This window comes from Fundulus heteroclitus, chromosome 13, assembly GCF_011125445.2.
Source record: "Fundulus heteroclitus isolate FHET01 chromosome 13, MU-UCD_Fhet_4.1, whole genome shotgun sequence".
NCBI lineage: Eukaryota > Metazoa > Chordata > Actinopteri > Cyprinodontiformes > Fundulidae > Fundulus > Fundulus heteroclitus.
The window spans coordinates 38,202,165-38,220,176 of NC_046373.1; the positions used below are offsets into that span (position 1 = coordinate 38,202,165).

General features: G+C 46.8%; 1 protein-coding gene across 1 annotated transcript; it reads right to left on the reverse strand.

The window, feature by feature from the left end:
• Nucleotides 1–154: 154 nt before the first annotated feature.
• Nucleotides 155–12,336, reverse strand: thrap3b (thyroid hormone receptor associated protein 3b). Its single transcript, XM_036145683.1, has 11 exons — nt 11,950–12,336; nt 7,458–7,606; nt 5,390–6,178; nt 4,714–5,319; nt 4,006–4,172; nt 3,828–3,939; nt 3,664–3,739; nt 2,759–2,940; nt 1,438–1,669; nt 1,145–1,291; nt 155–914 (listed from the first exon to the last, which is right to left on the reverse strand). The coding sequence occupies exons 2-11, from the start codon at nt 7,577–7,579 to the stop codon at nt 690–692; spliced, it is 2,658 nt and encodes an 885-aa protein (XP_036001576.1). The 5' UTR covers nt 7,580–7,606; nt 11,950–12,336; the 3' UTR covers nt 155–689.
• Nucleotides 12,337–18,012: the final 5,676 nt, after the last annotated feature.

The following is an 18,012-nucleotide window of genomic DNA, read 5'->3' on the forward strand; positions in this document are numbered from 1 at the left end:
TCTAACTTGGGTTTCCTGAAACCTTGTTGCTGGGTTTGATCCGACGCGGGTTGGTGAGCAGAGTCGGATCAGAACCGTTTCTGCAGCTCCTGGATGTGCAGCTGCGACCCGACTAATGACATTTAGCGTTACAGGTGAACAAAAAGTCAAAAAAGGCCCGACAAAAAGAACATTTATTGAAAATCAAGACAGCCAGTTTAAAGCTTGAGAAAAGTAAAAAAGGTTCAGGCTGAAGAGAAGACGTGGGACGGTTTGTTCAGAACATGCAGAACGTCCGGTCCAAACAGCCTGAATCACAGCAGAGCATCTGATCCTTTGTCAGGTTTAAAACTAGAAATTCATAAGAGGTTCAAGCTAAATCTCTACAGCAGATGGTTCAGTAGGAACTGAAGTCTAACGACATGAACGGGTGGTGTTAAACAGACGGAGCGAGGCGGAGACGTCATGTGACCGAGGCTGAGGTGGATGGCCGCTGCTGATTGGTCCCGCTGAGCCACTTCATGCAGAAACAGTTACAGTTATGAACGATGCCTTCACACGCTGCACAGAGACAACACCACCAGCTTTTATTCTCCTCTAAGGCACAAATGCTTTGATTTTCTGCACAACACGAAGCCTTAAAGTTCCCCCTTAAAAAGACATAAAAACAGAAAGAGTTAAACCGTTAAACGGACACGGGAGGAGACGCTTCACTGCTTGGGGGGGCCGTCGGCGCCGGGCTTGGACTCCTTGTGCTCCACCTCCATGCCGTCGTCGCCCAGCTCGCCCTCCTCGGCGCCCTGGAACATGTCGTGGGTCCACTTGGGGCTGCTGCCGCCCTTCCGGTACACGAAGCGGCCGCGGCGGGCCGGGAAGGAGCCGCGGCCCCGGCCCCGGCTCTCCACCCAGGTCTTCTCTCCGTCCCGGTCGTCGTGCTGAAAGATTGAGGAAGAGGAGGTGAAGAAGGAAAAGCTGACAGCGGTTCCCCCCGGCGGTCAGAGGAACCTCCTGGAGGCAGAGGAGCTACATCACATTCATCATGTCCAGTTTAACACCACATCCAGCTCGTTAACTAACTTTAAGCTGCAGGAACATAAAACACAGGCAGTGAAAGAAGAGGCCATGTTTCAGCTCTCTGCCGCCCTCTGCTGGTCTGAACACCCACCAGGTAGTACTTCCTGCTCTTGGGGGTGTATTCAGGGTCCCAGTCCTCCTCCTGGGGGCGCACCGGGGGGTTCATATTGGCCGGGTTTCCGTTGCTGTTTCCAGGGTAATTTCCTCTGTTCCAGCCTCTTCCTCTTATTCTGGGGAACTGAAAGCAAAGCAGTTAAACGTCTTCCTCACCTCATCTTCATCGAACCAGTTTTAAAGGGACGCTGGCTTCTTACAGGCTCGTTAACTCCAGATAACGAGGGATCTGAGCTCTACTATGATGTCATCAACAAAAGACAAACTCACAAATCCACGGCCTCTTCCTCTCTCTGGGAAGTGGCCCTCGTAATCCCGAGGGCCCCGGTCCCCGGAGGCGCTGTAGTCCCGTGGAGGATAGCGTGAGTGGCTGTAACCCTCCTCCGGGGGCTCCATGCCCTCCCCCATGAACTCTTTTCCTCTGTAGAGGGGGGGGTAGGGTGACGGCGAGGAGGAGGAGGACGAGGAGGAAGGAGAGCGGTCACGCTTCTTCTTGCTCTTCCTGTGGGAACAGACCGAGCATCAGGGGCCGCCATCATGGTTTGGTGTGGACGACGTCAGAATAAATCATTAAAGCGTTAAAGTCGGTCTGCTTTAGGATGTCAGCTGCTAAAAACAGAAACGTTCATTAAGTTTTAATGAAAATTTCGCCTGAGATGTTTCGCTGTAGTTTCTGACCAACATCTTTACCTTCTGACACGTTTTCTCCTGCTTTGAACAAATTAACCCAGGAGCTGCAGTAACTAGCTTCTCTGCCATCAGTCATGTTGGTCAAAGTCAGAGGTTTCTCACACATATGGAGACATGTCTGCTGTGGGGGGGGGGGGGGGGGGGGGGGACTGTTCAGCAGATACCAGGAAGGCTGGTGTCCTGGAAGACGCTGGATGTGGAAATGATGGCAGCTTTCTGAAAGAGTTGAGTCTGGCTCAACACACTGATGCTCTTCTTATGCTAACCACGCTAACTATGCTAACCAGGCTAACCATGCTAACCACGCTAACTAGTGTTGGCCTAGTGGTTAGAGCAGCGCGCTTCCACTCTGGGTCCCTGAGCAAGACCCTAAACCCGAGATTGCTCCCCTAGGGTGATGGGTTAAGATGCAGAAGTGAATTTCTCCATTGTGAGATCAATAATGTTCAATAATAATAATAATAATATTATTATTATTATTATTAACCGTGCTACCTGCACTAACTAACCACTCTAACCATGCTAACCATGCTAGCCATGCTAACGGCTAGCATAAGCTGCTGCAGACGATGGAAGCAGCATGTGGTCCTGGGTTTAACGGACTCTCTGCCACACTCTGAATGACGATCATTGATGCTCGGCTCTGATGTCTGAACATATCGTAACGTCTTGTTTCTGAATTATTAGCTCTAACAGATAAACCCGAACCGGTCGGCAGCTCAAAGCTTTGAAAACGCAGATCTGAAATGGGACGCTAAACTCTGATTGGTGCATCCCTGCTGGACCCGGCTGCTGATGATCCGTCTGGTTCTGACGCTGTTTTAGTGCGTCAGGATCACTGAAACGTCAGAAGTACAACGAAGCGCTGCTGTTCTGATGAAAACAGTTAATCTGGACCTACTTGGACTTTTTGTGGTGTTTGCCAGATTTCTCTGAGGACCGCTCCCTGCTGGCCCCTCGGGAGCCTTCGGGGCTCTTGCCTCCTTCACGCTTGTAGTCGCGCTCCTTCCCGGCAAACCTCTTTCGTCTTTCAATATCCAGCCGGAGGTCCATGATGTCTCCTTTGAACCTTTTACTTGGATCCTGCAGGGAGGAGTTTGATTAGGAAGTGCAGCAGCACGAGGAAGAGGAGGAGGAGGAGGGTTGCAGTCAGAACAGGAAACAACACATCAGCTCTGCGTTGTTTCAGTCTCTAAACATTCACATTTATGCAGATAATCTGGACAGCGCCGTGCAAAAGTATTCACCCCCCTGGGCATCTGCTGCGTCTCAACCTGGAGTTAAAATGCTGCGCAGCGTTTGGACCATTTCAGTAGGTGAAGACAAATGATTCTTTTTTCTCACTTTACCATTAAATACTCTGAGAAGCATTTAAAGCGCAGGTTGAAGGAAGCGGGTAAAGAGCCGAGGGCGTGAATACTTTAGCCAGGCGCGGCCCATTAAGGCTGTTCTTAAGTGTTGGTGCAACATGCATGAAGCTCAAACATAAACTGACGTCACAGTTTGTGGCTGGATGGTTTTCTTGGCAGGAAAAATACTTACAAGGTAAAGGCACTGATAAGCGTCCCTTCAGATGCTCGCACTCTGGATCATAATTCACTTCCTTTAAGCCTTTGCTTGGGTTCGTATATACCCAATCAATTACCATATCTCATAGGCTGGGGGCTTTCTTGGCACTTATTAAACACATTTGGGCTCTTTTGATATAGAAATATGCATCCTTTGAAAGAAAAGCACAAAGCTGAACACTGCTGCTGGGAATGGCCTCAGACTCCAAATACGGCAAATTTCTAAAGTGCTCGTCACCTTGTAGCTCGTCTCGTCCACATCCTCAAACAGCTGAGAGTGCCTCTTAAAGGCACTGGGGGAAACATCGATTCTCCTGCGGGAGGAAGAGGAGCGCAGCTGGCGTTAGAGCCGGGGAGCGGCAGCAGGAGCAGGACGCTGAGGGCGTGGCGGCGGCGGGATACCTGTGGATTTCTGGGCTCTTCCTTGGCTTCATCATTTCTGCCTCGGCGGCTTTTCGTTCGTACATGGCAAAGCGCTCGCTTAGAGTCATGTCTGAGGAGGGGAAGTGTTGAGCTGCAAACACACGACAGTTAATGAGCCGCTCACGCCGCCCGCACCGGAGAGCGCCGCCAAACCTACCTTTGATGTAGTGCACGATGGAGACGATGTGCTGGGCGAAGAGCTCCGACGGGCTGCGCCGCAGCTGCACCGACTGCATGTGCTGGAAAATGGACCTGAACTCTGGGTCCTTCTTGGAGGAATGGAGCAGATCGCGAGGCGTCAGGCGATCTTTGGACAGAGACGAGCTGAGAGGACAAGGTCACAGCTTCTAGTTTACAGCTTTAACCTGATAATCTGATGCATTTTGGCGTTTTTAGCTGGTTTCTGCAGCTTTAACAGAAACCCAGCGTGTGACGGCTCGGTCTAGTCCAGGGTTCTGCAACCTGCGGTTCTGGAGCCATCAGTGGCTCTTTGGGCCGTCCTTAACAACTTTGGCTAAACCTGATAAACCAGATTAATAAATGCAGGTTTTAGCTGTTTTTCAGGCTGAATTTCCACTAAAGTACCAGAATTAACACTCAGATGTAGTTTTTGTCGCTGGGTTGGAAACCATCAGCTTTTTATTTTCCATAAATCTCACCATCCTTAAACCTAAAAATAGAAATGATGGCTGTATAAACATGGCGACACGTTTCCTACTGTAGATCTTTACTACAGATGTTCTTATCAGCAGACAGATGAGCGTCTGTCAGGACTTTCCTTTAGCATGGGGGGGGGTTGCAGAACCCTCTCTAGCCTCGGCCTGTAATGCTGCTGCGGGCCTCAGGGGGGCAGCAGAGAACGTACCTGGGCATTTCCTCTAAGGAACTCATCTTGAGCTCGAACTCGGCCCTGGAGGCGGACAGGCGGTGAGGAGGACACGGGTCCTGGGGGGGGAAGGCTCCGGGGAAGAGCGGCCGCTCCTTCTCCTTGGACGTGGAGGGGGGAGTCAGGCTCCTCTTGGCCTTCTCCTTCTTCTCCTTCTTCTTAGACTTCTCCTCCTTCTTGGACGAGTGTTTGCGGCTGCGGTACAGCTCTTCCTCCACGTCGTCGACGGCGTCTTCCTCGTCTTCGTCTCTGCGGCCCTTCTCTTTGGCAGACTGGTAGGAGGAGGAGTAGCTGGGCTCGTCGCCCCATTTGCCGAAGATGTCGCGCTCGGTGAGGCCCGGCTTGCCCTCGGGGGCGTCCTCGCTGATGATGCGCTCCTTCAGGCCCTGGGACTCCAGGAACTCCTCCTCTCCCGGGTCGAAGAAGGGAACCTTGTCCTCTTTGGACTCGGCGTAGGGAGAAGCCGAGATGGTGAACAGGTCTGAGGATTTGGAGCTTTTCTCGGCTTCTGCAGAACCTTGTTCCTTCTCCCGGCTGTTCTCCTTCTCGGCGGCTTGTTTCTTGTGTTTGTTCTCCGCCATGAACCTGAAACAGAGAACCGAGGTGAGGAACCCGATGCAGAGGAGAACCAGAAGTGGAGCAGAAGCGGACCTACTTTTTAAAAGCAGCAGAGATGACGGCGCTGTCTCCAGCTTTGGCCTCTTCCTTGGAGAAGAAGCCGAAGCCGCCGAAGGAGGCCGTCTGGCCGGACTTGGAGGGACTCTTTGCAGGAGGCGACACAGAGCCCACGCTTTTCCACAGCGCGCCGCCGCCGCCGCCGCCGGAGCCTTTGCTGCCAGGAGACGGAGGGTCCTCCTTCTTGGAGTCGGGGGTGCGGCGCTTGGGGCTGGCGTCGTAGTCGATCCACTTCCCCCCGGAGGTTTTGACGATGACGCCGTCGCCGGACGGCGCCGGCTTCTCTATCTGACTCTCGGGCTGCTTGTCTTTGGCGTCCTTGGACCGGGGCCGGCCTTTGCTGTCGCGGTTTCGGGACGAGGAGCGGGAACGGGAGCGGGAGGAGTAGCTGGAGTGCCTGGAGCGCTGCGACCGGCCCGATGACGAGCGGTCCGAGTTCCGGGACCGGCTGCGGCTGGGCGAGCGCTTCTTAGGCGTGCGGGAGCGTGAGTACGCCCTCCTGGGGCTGCGGTGCTCCTGGCGGTCGTGCCAGCCGCCTCCCCCGCCCTGCCAGTTGGACTTGTAGCCGTAGCCGCCGCCTCCTCCTCCGCCCCCCCGGCCTCGGTTCTGGTAGTGGCCCCGGGGGTAGTAGCCTCGGCTGCGGCCCCGGTAGTGGTACGGCCGGCGGTAGCCGCGGTTGTAGCCCCTGAAGCCGCGGTTGTTGCCCTGGTAGTCCCGGGACGGGTAGTTCCTGTAGCCCGGGGAGTGGGACCGGGACCGGGACCTGGAGCTGACAGGGAGACGCGCTGGTGAGAGGAGAACCGGCTGGTTCTGAAGCCGGAGCCCACATCAGCAGCCGGGGTTCAGAACGTTCTCATATAACTGAAACACTGGGGAACCGACCCAAAGTCCAGCTGACTTCGGGTCGGTTCCCTTCACACCCACTGACTCTTGTACCCAGTTATCGGTTCTGACTGTCATCAGCGGGTCAGACTAGGGCTGAGCGATATGGATTAAAAATAAATCTCAGATTTTATCATACCAAATCCGATTAATCAATTTTTTCCTCCTTTTTGTTTCATAAAAAGAAATTAAAGAAATTATTTTAAAACCTTGCTTTTATGTCAAGCATTTCGTCAGGGAGTTGACCTGAATTCAAAGTGCAACTAAAAACAAGCTGTGAAACAAGATGGCCGCCGTGCCATTATAAACAATGAAAATATAACAAAATATTTGCTGCTAGTGGTTTTACACATTGAGCTAAGAACAGGCTTCACTGCACTTGTGAACTTCTAAGTTAAAAAAAGTAAATAAGTAAATGAAGTACCTCGTATTATGATAAAAAAAAAAGTTTCTACTTAACAATATTTTGACAATACATTTGCCTAAACATATATTCAGCATCACATGCTGTTCTCTTCATGGAAACCCAATGAGTGTTTTGGCAAAATAAAATCCAGATTTTTCAAAAATGAAATCTTAAAGAATTGTAAATTCGACTTAATCGATTAAATCGATTTATCGCCCAGCCCTAGGTCCCACTGGGTTTTGATTTCAGATTCAGGCTTCAGAACCAACAGAGGTCCAATCAAGACCAACATTTCCAATCCTGAGGCCCGGCTGGATGCTTGATTGGGTCGGTTCTGATGGTTCTGATGGTTCTGGTGCCACGCAGTCAGCTGGGCGGACCACGGCTGACTTTGACCGTAGCAGCGCTCCTGACCCGGTTCTACGGTTCAGAAACTAAAGTTCTGCTGATCGAGAACCCGGTCCTTTAAGAGGGTCAAAGGTCAAAGCTCTGCCTTTAACTCCGCCCCCAGCGCCGGGGGCAAAGGTCAACTGCTCTGACAATCATTGACCAATCAGCGGGGAGCGACTCGGGTCAGGGTCCAGTCTGCTGCTCAGAGTATAACCCTCAGCTCCAGCGGCCCCATGAGGACCGGGTTCTGGCATGAGGACCGGGTTCTCATGGCAGAACCCGGTCCTCATGGGGCCGGGTTCTGCCGGGTTCTGGAGTCCAATGGTTCAGATCAAACATGGTCAGTCAGCGTTTCTCCAGCAGCCGTTACCTGTAGTGGCGTTTCCTGGATCTGGAGCGGGAGTGGCTTCGGGATCTGGACCTGGAGTAGGACCTGGATCTGGACCTTGACCTGGATCTGGGTCGGGACGGAGAATCCAGAGCCTTCGACATGTCTGCAGTGGGATCCAATCAGGGTTCCTTAGAAACAGAAATTAGGACATTAACGTCAGAGAGCAATCAGCTCCAGCGGACTGTAGTCAGAACCAACCGACCCGACATCAGCAGCAGCGAGGCTGACGCTGGTCAGAACCAGGTGGGAGGAGCTTCCTCCGCCCCACAGCCAATCAGCTCCGACCCAAACTGAGAAAATAAAACATCTAGCAGATTTAAGGACGTTTAATGTTTTTATCAGCTGACAGTTAAACTGAAAGCGGGTCTGAGGAGAATTTGTTATAAAAGCTTATTTATCATGTCAGTAAAAGCTTTAAATCATCAGGTTTTTAATGATTATTTCCATCATTAATAATGAATATTAACACTTTCTCACATGTATGATGTTCATCTAGGGCAGGGATGGGCAACTTCCATGATAAAGAGGGACACGTTTTTTTCAGCACGACCATTGGAGGGCCACATGACCACGCACTTCAAATAATTGGATATGAAAGACGCTACAAATTATTCTCAATAAGAACAAATTTTAGATGAATTTATATCTGTATGTTTACTGCACCAACATATAACTATTTTCTGCATATAAATGCATTTTAATATGTCCTTGACCAAAAGACAAATCGTTTGGTTTAAAAAAAAAAATGGCAAAAAAGGAATTTAAACTCCATATCAATGCATTCAGGAACATGGGACATTTCAAATTTACAAGGAAAGAGGCATAAAACGGAACAGAACTTAACTCAAACAATAATGTGTCTATCCAGAAACAGCGTGGGCTTTCTTACAATACTGAATGCTCTATAATTGTATTTCTGTTATTTTTTGATTCTGCACATCTGTTAGCTTTTTATTCTGAAAAATCTAATGTCCCATGCTCCTGAATGCACCATAGCTTTCTGACGCTCGCGAAAACTCACATTGGCTCTCACGGTTTATTGTTGTGTGTGAATGACAAGAGACCACAACAAATAAATCAGCCGTACCTCTAGGGAACGCAAAAACCTTTGCGAGGGAATGCAAAAAAAAAAAAAAAAAAAAAAAAAAAAAAAAAAAATCCCCATGTCCGTACTTCTTCCCATTTTGTCTGAAAAAATGTGACTTTCTCTGTCAAGTTTTCCCTTTATGTCACTGCTAGTGGCCATGGCTCTAGACTTTCTTCCTCGCTGTTGCAAAGCAGCCCGTGCCCGCTTTGTTTGGGTACGACGCGCCCTCTATCGGTCAAAAGTATAATTACATGCCCATCCCTGCTCTAGGGTGTCTTGGATCATAAAACTGAATCCATATCTGGAAATAATCAATAGAAAATTAATCCTAACATCTTCATTTGTGTCCAAATTGATCTAAATGATTTAATATGGATATTCTGGCTTTTAACATCAATATACCTCCCAGCCTCTAGGGGGCGTTATCACAGCCATCACTGTTCACAGCGAGGAAGTGAGACGAATTTGCTGAACAGCCGACAGGATTTTAAAAAACGCCTTCGTCCCTAAAATCAGATGTTTGGCACATTTCTGGTTTCTGTGTTAAATGCATTGAACCAAATACACTTTATTTTCCTGTTAATACATCAGTGTTAAATAAATTGAACATAAATATAATATTTGGCTGATTTTGTTGATTGAATGACTTTAAGCATTAATTTGAAAGTAATAAATATGGATAAAAATCAAATCAAGCTGAGCTACATGGAGAATCGTATTACAGAGCCGATAAAGCAGGTCTGTGCAGCCATCGTTCAGCCCAAAGCTGAACCCACCTGATGGTATCTGGGTTTTAAAACTACACCTGAGCCTCCACCAGCAGCTGCTCAGGTGACTGTAACACCTGGGAGACACGCAGCTGCTCTTCTGACAGCCGCCTGCAGGCCGAATGAAGCAAAGAACGAGCAGGAGGCGGACGGTGGGTTCAGAGAGGAGGACCAGATAAAGATCGGAGGAAGTGGCGCCATGTTCATCAGACAACATCTACTCACACACAGCAACATTTTATTTCCACGAGTAAAGAAGAGACAAACTGGGCCAGGAGCAGCTGACATGCAGAGAAGATGCGTTCCAGAACCAGGAGGAGGATAGAAGATCAAGTCGCACGCTGCTGAAAGGGTCTGAAAACGATGAGACGGAATAAAACAGAATGAACTGTCTGCAGACAGCAGCAGCCCATCATCTCCTGTCCATCATCAAAGCTCTACGACTGCAACCATTAGACAACAAGGTCGACTATGAACCAACAGCAACGCTACCGTTCATGCGGCAAAGCGTCATTTCTAAATATCTCAACATTGCTGCGTCTGAGCATTTCCCTCAGAGCTGCGCTTTAAATCACCTGCAGTTTATTAAGGTGGCCGCAGGGGGCAGTATAGCACCAGCTGATCATGTGACCGCAGCTCCAGGCAGTGATAGGCCTTTCCACTAATGATGTCATTTAGAACGTGGCAGCGGCCATCTTAGATTGAGCTTGAAGCTTGAATAACTGGCTTTAGGTCAACTAGTAAACATAAAGGAGAAATGAAGCAGGAATGAAGCTCCTCACACGCCACCTTCAGCCAAAATGGCCGAACACTGAAAGTGAGCCGAGTTTTATAAACGATACATTCAGCAGGATTTAAGGTGTGAATGTGGCTTTAAGGCTGAAATATCTGCCTGGTTGGTCAGATGTGTTCTGTAAAGGTTTTCTTTGCAGTTATCTGTGCTGTCGCTGCGCCACACCGCCACCTGCTGGACAGGAGGTCCAGATCCAGGCTGGTTTGAATCAGCAGCACCAAGAGGAGCTGAACAAAGTTAATCCAGTCAGACGACTCGGTTCTTCAGTCTCTCTCTAAACATGTTTTTATTTGGCATTGGACCCAGTGTGAGAAGGTGCTAGCCTGATTCTGGTTCTGCTGGAGGTTCTCCTCCCTGATAAAGGGGAGTTTTCCTCTCCACTGTCGCTTCATGCATGCTCAGTATGAGGGATTGCTGCAAAGCCATCAACAATGCAGACGACTGTCCACTGTGGCTCTACGCTCTTTCAGGAGGAGTGAATGCTGCTTGGAGAGACTTGATGCAACCTGCTGGGTTTCCTTAGAGAGGAAACTTTCTCACCAACCTGGAGAATCTGATGGAGTCTGACTTTGGAAAGAGCTCTGAGTGCTATATAAATAATACTGGATTGTTTTATGTTTGCTTCCTCTTTTTGTCTTTTATTTTACTTTGGTAACTACCTGGTTCTAAACGAGTTTAAAAAATCTATTTGACGCTGACCTCCGCTCCACAGATGGTTGGCAGCATGGAAATAATAATTCTGTCTCCCAGGTAATTGAGAGACGCAGCGACTGTGAGCCGTGTCCAAAGCGCACGTTTGCCTGGTTTCTCTGGGAAATCTGCGTTGTTTAAATGTAAAAAAGCTCCCGAATTTAAACCTTTTTAAACAAATTAATTTTTTTATTATTTACTGTGTAACAGTTTAATAATTTAGTGAGTCTGATAAGCTGTAAACATGATCCATCTAGTACATTTAGGAGGATTAATCTCAGCTTCAAACTGGCACCGTTGGGTTGGTTCTGATCCAGTTCTGCATCAGCTGGGTCCTTCAAACCATGAAACAGATACCGGTGGTACTGATGGCGTAAACATGCCCAGAATATCATGATTTTTTTTCCTGTATGCAACATAAATGAGGATCACTGGTCTGCTTCAGTCAGAACCTGTTAGAAATGTTTTAACCAACCAAATATTAATAAACTGGTCTGTATTTTCATCTCCCAACCAACCATAAATCAAAAGATGTCATTTAGGACGCGTTTCACGGCAGAACAGCCTCTGTTCTCTTAAATATATGAACATTATATCTACAGTAGAGCTGCCTGCATCTGATCAGTAAACCCACTGAAATGTGCTCTAACCTGTACAGGTGAAGGTATTCAGGCTATTTTAGGTCCAAACTTTCTGTATAAACCCAGGTTGATAAACTGCGTCAGAAATCCGCTTTACACGCTGCAGCGTCTGGATTTCTGGCCTGAACGCTTCAGTCTACTTCCGTGTAACAGAACCTCGAGGTTCGCTTAGAACCTGATCTGTTGGACCAAACTGCTGCATTTAAACCACTTTTTAAATCAGCAGCCATCAATGCGTTTACATTTCAACCAATTTTCACGTGAAATACAGACAGTAGAGGTTGAGTTATGTTTAACGGCGTTGCAGAAAAACGTAAATCTTTGCAAATCCATTTAAACAAGCTAAAGCGGATTCATGAAGAGGGTTCTGTTCATCCCCGCAGCCGAACCTTTAACCCATAAACCAATCAGCGGGATCGATTGATGCCCAGCAGCGCCACGTTAACCCGGTTCCGACATTTACCAGCAGTCCAAGGAAATAAATCCGCTTTACCTCTGTCCTTCTGTGGATTACAGGTTCTGTTAAACCGGATAAATGCTCGAGAGAGCCGCTGGAGGTTCGGGCCCAGAAGCTTGCAGGTCCACCTCCTCCTTCCTGGTTCTTCTGCAGCCCAAGCTAAATCTGTTAGCCGGATGCTAACTAGCGGGCTAGCTGTTAGCCGTTAGCAGAGCCGATGTAGAGTCGAAGGTAAAAACAAGAAGCCAGGAGGTCCCCTGCTCTGTCCTGGCCCATAAAATACGCCGCACGTCGTCCCCGCTGGGTAAATGTAGGAAAAGTTTGGTTCTGTCTGCAGCGACGCTAAACGGTTCCGAACCACCGAGCTGTCGCTAACTTACGATAACAGGCGGTTTGGCCAAATCACGCGAGACTTTGTGTAACTGAAACGTGAAGGGAGCAGGAAGTTGCCCGAAGCCAAACAGATATCTGCGAGAGAACAGTCAACAATTCACGAGGAATTCATATTAGAGCCTCCGAGGGAACAATTAATTAATTTATTATCAGTAGGTTTAATTTAAAGTAGACGGGGTGTCTGCCTCACGGACTAAAACTGGGAGTTGGTTCCACAGGAGAGGAGCCTGATAGCTAAAGGATCTGCCTCCCATTCTACTTTTAGAGACTCTAGGAACCACCAGCAGACCTGCAGTCTGAGAGCGAAGTGCTCTGTTAGGAACATACGGGGTAATCAGAGCTCTGATATATGATGGAGCTTGATTATTAAGGGCTTTATACGTTAGAAGGAGAATTTTAAATTCTATTCTTGATTTAACAGGAAGCCAATGAAGGGAAGCTAAAACAGGAGAAATATGATCCCTCTGGTTGATTTTCATCAGAACTCTTGCTGCAGCATTTTGGATCAGCTGAAGACTTCGAACTGCATTTTGTGGACTTCCTGATAGTAAAGAATTACAATAGTCCAGCCTTGAAGTAACAAATGCATGGACTAGTTTTTCAGCATCACTCCTGGACAGAATGTTTCTAATTTTGGCGATATTCCGGAGGTGAAAAAAGGAAACTCTGGAAACCTGTTTAATATGGGATTTAAATGACATGTCTTGGTCAAAAATAACACCAAGATTTTTTACTTTATTACCAGAGGCCAAATTAATGCCATCCAGATTAAGTGATTGATTAAGAACTTTATTTTTTAGGACTCTGGTCCAAAGACAAAAGCCTGTATGTGAATTTAGAAGAAGGAAATTAAAACTTTACCTCTGACTGGGCTGGATCCACCACAGCAGGCTTGGTTTGGGTTGAAACAGGCCCTTTTTAGGCTGATTCTCACTGTATGAATCTTCAACCACCCCGAGGAGCCTCAGTGTTTGTCCCTATGAGTCAGTTCCTCTCAAATGATTGGTTTTAATTTGCTAATTTAAAAATTCAGCCCACTTTTAATCTAATTTCATTTTAAATATTGCTTTATGTGTTAAGATCTGAAATTGGAGCCTGTCTGTTTTCTTTGGTACAGTAATTATTAACTGGCTTTTTAATGCTGGAGAATGTAAAATACAATAGAAACAGAACCAGCTAGAAGTTTTACCCAGCCGGATCAGAACCACAGACCATGTTAGGAGCCAACTGTAATAAATGTCTAATTTCTGTGAAGTTCAGGCAACATTTTCTTTAGCTTTTCCTCTGTCGGGTTCTCAGTGACTTTCTTAAAGAACCTTCTTCCTTTGCATTGCTTGGTCCTGAATCCAAGGTGAGGAATGACCTGGACACATGACAAACTGAACCAGAACCAGCAGCCATCCGGTCCCAGTGACTCTGGCAGGCGGAACTGTTGTTGGTGCCAAAGCTGATGATCAGAGGTGACGGATCCCTGGAGCCGAAGGGAACGTTGGTTCTGAGAAAATAAGCAGCCCTTATGACCTATAAAGTATTCATGCTTTTGTTCTGTACATTCCTGGGACACATTTCCATTTCTTTTCAGAGATTGTTAGACTCCTTATATGAGTTCTGCACATTGAGGTGGAGAAAGGTAAATTATAAAACCCTACAGCACCAAATACTTGAAGAAGCAGGGAGATGTTTCTGAATTATCAGTCGTTTGTAGCTTCTAATCAGCTCGTTTGCACGTGTTTCCAGGACAAATTGAGCTTGTTTGCAGCTCCATCTGATTGAAACCAACTGGCCAGTGAGGAGTGAGCGCTGCAGCTGCGCCATACTGACCCTGATCTTGTCACTGGGTCATGCAGCACCTGTTGGGCTCAGGGAGCTCCTAATCCCACATGGTGACAGGAAAACAGAGCCCAACAGTGAGATAGAACCGCTGTCTCTGTCCTCACCTCGGCTTCTCTCCGGGTCGCAGATTTTCTGGTTATTGAGCGTTATTTAGCAATCCGGCTGCAGCTGCAGGACAGTCAACATTTGTTTAAACAAAACCAAAGTACGACAGCAGGAATATCTACAGTGAGTGGCACCAACTGTGCAGGACCTAGAAGGAAGATATAGTGATGAGGATGTAATTCAGTAAACATGCAAACCAGGGATGGAAATGACTGGATTTGCATGTTTTTGCGTTCTTCCTCAAGACTCCAAAACAGCAGCAGCACCTGATTCGGCCCCTTAATCCGGTTCTGCGTACACCTCTGGTGACCCGTTGCTCTGAATCCGCTGTGGTGACGCATGATTTTTATTTTAGTCGACTCATATTCACAAATATGTCAAACGGCATAAGAGGTACCTTTGTTTGTACAGCACATTTCATTCACAGGGAGAATTAAAAATATACAGAAAAACAGGCTAAACTACAAAGATTTAATCATTGATTCTGTTTGTCAAAAGTAACACATAATTTTTTTTTTCTCTGTTCATGTAAATTATAAATGTTATTAACTTGATGCCATCCTGCATCTCCACAGACACGTTTAAATTAAGCAAGGCTCAGTCTGACCCACTGAAACAAAGCCTGCACCACTTTCCTGCAAACACTTTAAAGGTTCGCACACAACTTTAGATGAACTTAAACACAATTTCATCATTCATATATCACAACTTCGACAAATATTAAATATTCCCCATATTATTCTCATTCATTAGATGCAAAAATCCAAAAGAAAAAGCTGAGACTCAAGGAATTCAAGTATTTCACATCTAACGTATATAAAGTGATAATATGTTCTGTTTTTATTATCATAATTAGAGTAATTTAACATTTTATTTAATAAGGCACAATTTAGAACAATAAAGATAAAACAACAAACGATTAAAGTTACAGTGAACAATTACATAGAGCAGAGTTTAGAGTTTAGACTTGACCAGGTGGAGGATGTCGGTGGGAGAGAATAATGAACCATTCAGTGAAGGAGAGAAACTGTAGCTTTGGATTTTACAGATTTGGTTCCTATAAAAGATTTATCACTGTTCACTTTAGGGAAGTTGGAAATGAACCAGGATTTTATTTCAGGCAGGCAGGAAGTGAGTGTAGAACTTGGCTTACATGAAAGATAGAGTTGGGTGTCATCTGCATAACGGTGAAGATGGATGTTGAATTTCCAGAAGATATTGCTGATAGGAAGAATGTAAAGAATGAAAAGTCCTGGGAACCGCAGGCTGTGGCAGGATGGAGGGGAACTATAGGACTTTCTCATAAAGGTCATTATGAGTTAAATCAGAATGGAGTTGGGAGGCAACTGTTTTTTTCAAGTTTTCTGGAGATAAAAGCTTAATTAGAAATTAGGCAAATATTTTTCTAGTTGTTGGGATCTGGGTCAGATTTTAGTATTTAGTATAACGGCAGTTTTAAAGAAAGGAACAATGGTCCAGTGAGGAGTGAATGGTGGCAGGTTTAACCAGAGCTGATGGGACTGGATCAGGCATACAGGTGGAAGATTTACATTTAAAGATGAATTTTAATCTTTATAGCATTTGTTAATGAATGAGGAGGAACACCTGTTCCTGATTTTTCACACCTCAGCTCCTCGTTGACCTTCTGCAGAAACATTCAAGCCCCTCCTGCTCAGTCAGTCTCCTCTGCAGCGCAGGTTTCAGCCATTTGTTCATGCCGAGGTTAAAATTAACTGCAGCAGAGCTCTCCTTCAACCACAATGTGAGGCCCCAGATCTTGGGAGGTGTTAAGGGAGGACGGCTTTAACCGGTGAGATCATATGAAAGCAAAGAGACTGATGACAAGCTTTCATTGTTAAAGCGCACAAGAAACTGAAAAAGTGAGGTTATCGACAGAATCAGCCTTCACAGTTATGCGTTCATGAAACTCTCTGCACACCTTCATTAGTGTTTGAGTCATTCTGGGTTTGAAAGATGAAAATTTCAGGCTAACTGTTGATGAAGCGATTTAATGTATCTCTGAGCCTCCATGTGAAGATTTTTATCTAAAGACGGAGAGGAGGAAGACTCACCAAGCAGACGGAGGATGAAGGTCCTGAGAACGGACTTGGCCTGGTTGTCTGACAACTCAGTGAAATCACAGCGAGTCCAGAAACACTTCAGTCTCTGGAGGCGTTGAAGCGAAGCCGTGATGATGTGAGAGTCTGAACTGTTTGCCTCTGAGCCACAGATCCTCTGTGCAGCGTCAGAAGCTGAATGAGATCCCAGATGAGATCAGCTCTTCATCATGATCTCACCCAGTTTGGCGCGTGGAGGTGAAGGAGGGATGGATCCCTCAGCTGTTTGGTTCCTGCTGCTGGTGCTGGAAACACACAGTGATCATTCTGAGTCTCACCAAAATGTCATTCTGGTTACAAAAGGACAATAAAGACTCTTGATTCAGTGTCTCTGGACATCTGGTTCTGGATCAGTCCAAGTTTCCAGCAGAACCGCCTGTATCGGTTACACTCAGATCAAACCGTTTTCTTCACACTGAGATGCAGAGATCACAGGTTTTACTCTGTAACGCTGGAGTTATTCTGGGGTTTAGAAAGAAACTACCTCTGAGTTCTTTGACAGGTAAAACTGAGCCGAATGGAGTCAGTCTGACTCTTTTCACAGGTTTATTCCTGAAAAACATGCAAATGTTCCCTCTGACACTGAGCAGGTTCCTCTGAGCCCAGAGAGGACCCTGAGCTTTCCAGAGAGCAGCGGTAACGCAGAGAGACAACAGAACTCTCTTTGTTTCTCCTGAACCAGGAGTTTCACTGTTGGTAGCTGCAGTTTCACTCAGCAGCTTCTTCCTGCACCTCTGATATTTAATCTGTCCTAAAAGACTGAATAAAATGCTTTACCTCTGCAGCTCTGGCTGCTCCTCAGATCCATCCACATCTTCTCACTGAGGGACAACCGCCAACCGGGCCTAGTAGTGAACGTCACAGTTTCAGCCCCATGCCTATATTTTTTACACCTCCTCGGTTTTCTTTTTGAATCCCATTGTTAGGATGATACGACACAGAAAACCCAGAATGAACCCGGGTTCAATTCAATTGTATTTTATTTGAATAGCGCCAAATCATGAAACATGTCATCTCAAGGCACTTTCCAAAGTCAAGTTCAATCATTTTGATTGGGTCAGATTATACAGATTGGTCAAAAATGTCCTATATAAGGAAACCAGTTGATTGCATCAAAATCCCGACAAGCAGCATTCACTCCTGAAAGAGCGTAGAGCCACAGTGGACAGTCGTCTGCATTGTTGATGGCTTTGCTGCAATCCCTCATACTGAGCATGCATGAAGCGACAGTGGAGAGGAAAACTCCCCATTAACAGGGAGGAGAACCTCCAGCAGAACCAGAACCAGGCTCAGGGTGAACGCTCATCTGCCTCCACCCACTGGGGCTTAGAGAAGACAGAGCAGAGACACAGAAAGCACAGAAGCTCACATTGACCCAGGAGTACTTTCTATGTTAGAGAAGACAGAGCAGAGACACAGAAAGCACAGAAGCTCACATTGACCCAGGAGTACTTTCTATGTTAGAGAAGACAGAGCAGAGACACAGAAAGCTCAGAAGCACACATTGATCTAGTAATCTGTTCTACATTAGATGGTAGTAGCGGGTGAGCCGTCTTCTCTGGATGATGTCACAGTTAACAGAACGCCAGACCAGGTGTACCTACTATGAAGAAAAAGAGAGAGAGCAAAAAGTTAAAGGCTGAAATGACAA

Excerpts from the sequence above, each read along its gene's own strand:
- thrap3b (XM_036145683.1), bottom strand. The coding sequence starts at position 7,579 with ATGTCGAAGGCTCTGGATTCTCCGTCCCGACCCAGATCCAGGTCAAGG. Across the intron at positions 1,670-2,758 it reads AAACACCACAAAAAGTCCAA|GAAGAGCAAGAAGAAGCGTG; the intron begins GTAGGTCCAGAT and ends CTGTTCCCACAG. Across the intron at positions 915-1,144 it reads AGAGCAGGAAGTACTACCTG|CACGACGACCGGGACGGAGA; the intron begins GTGGGTGTTCAG and ends TCAATCTTTCAG.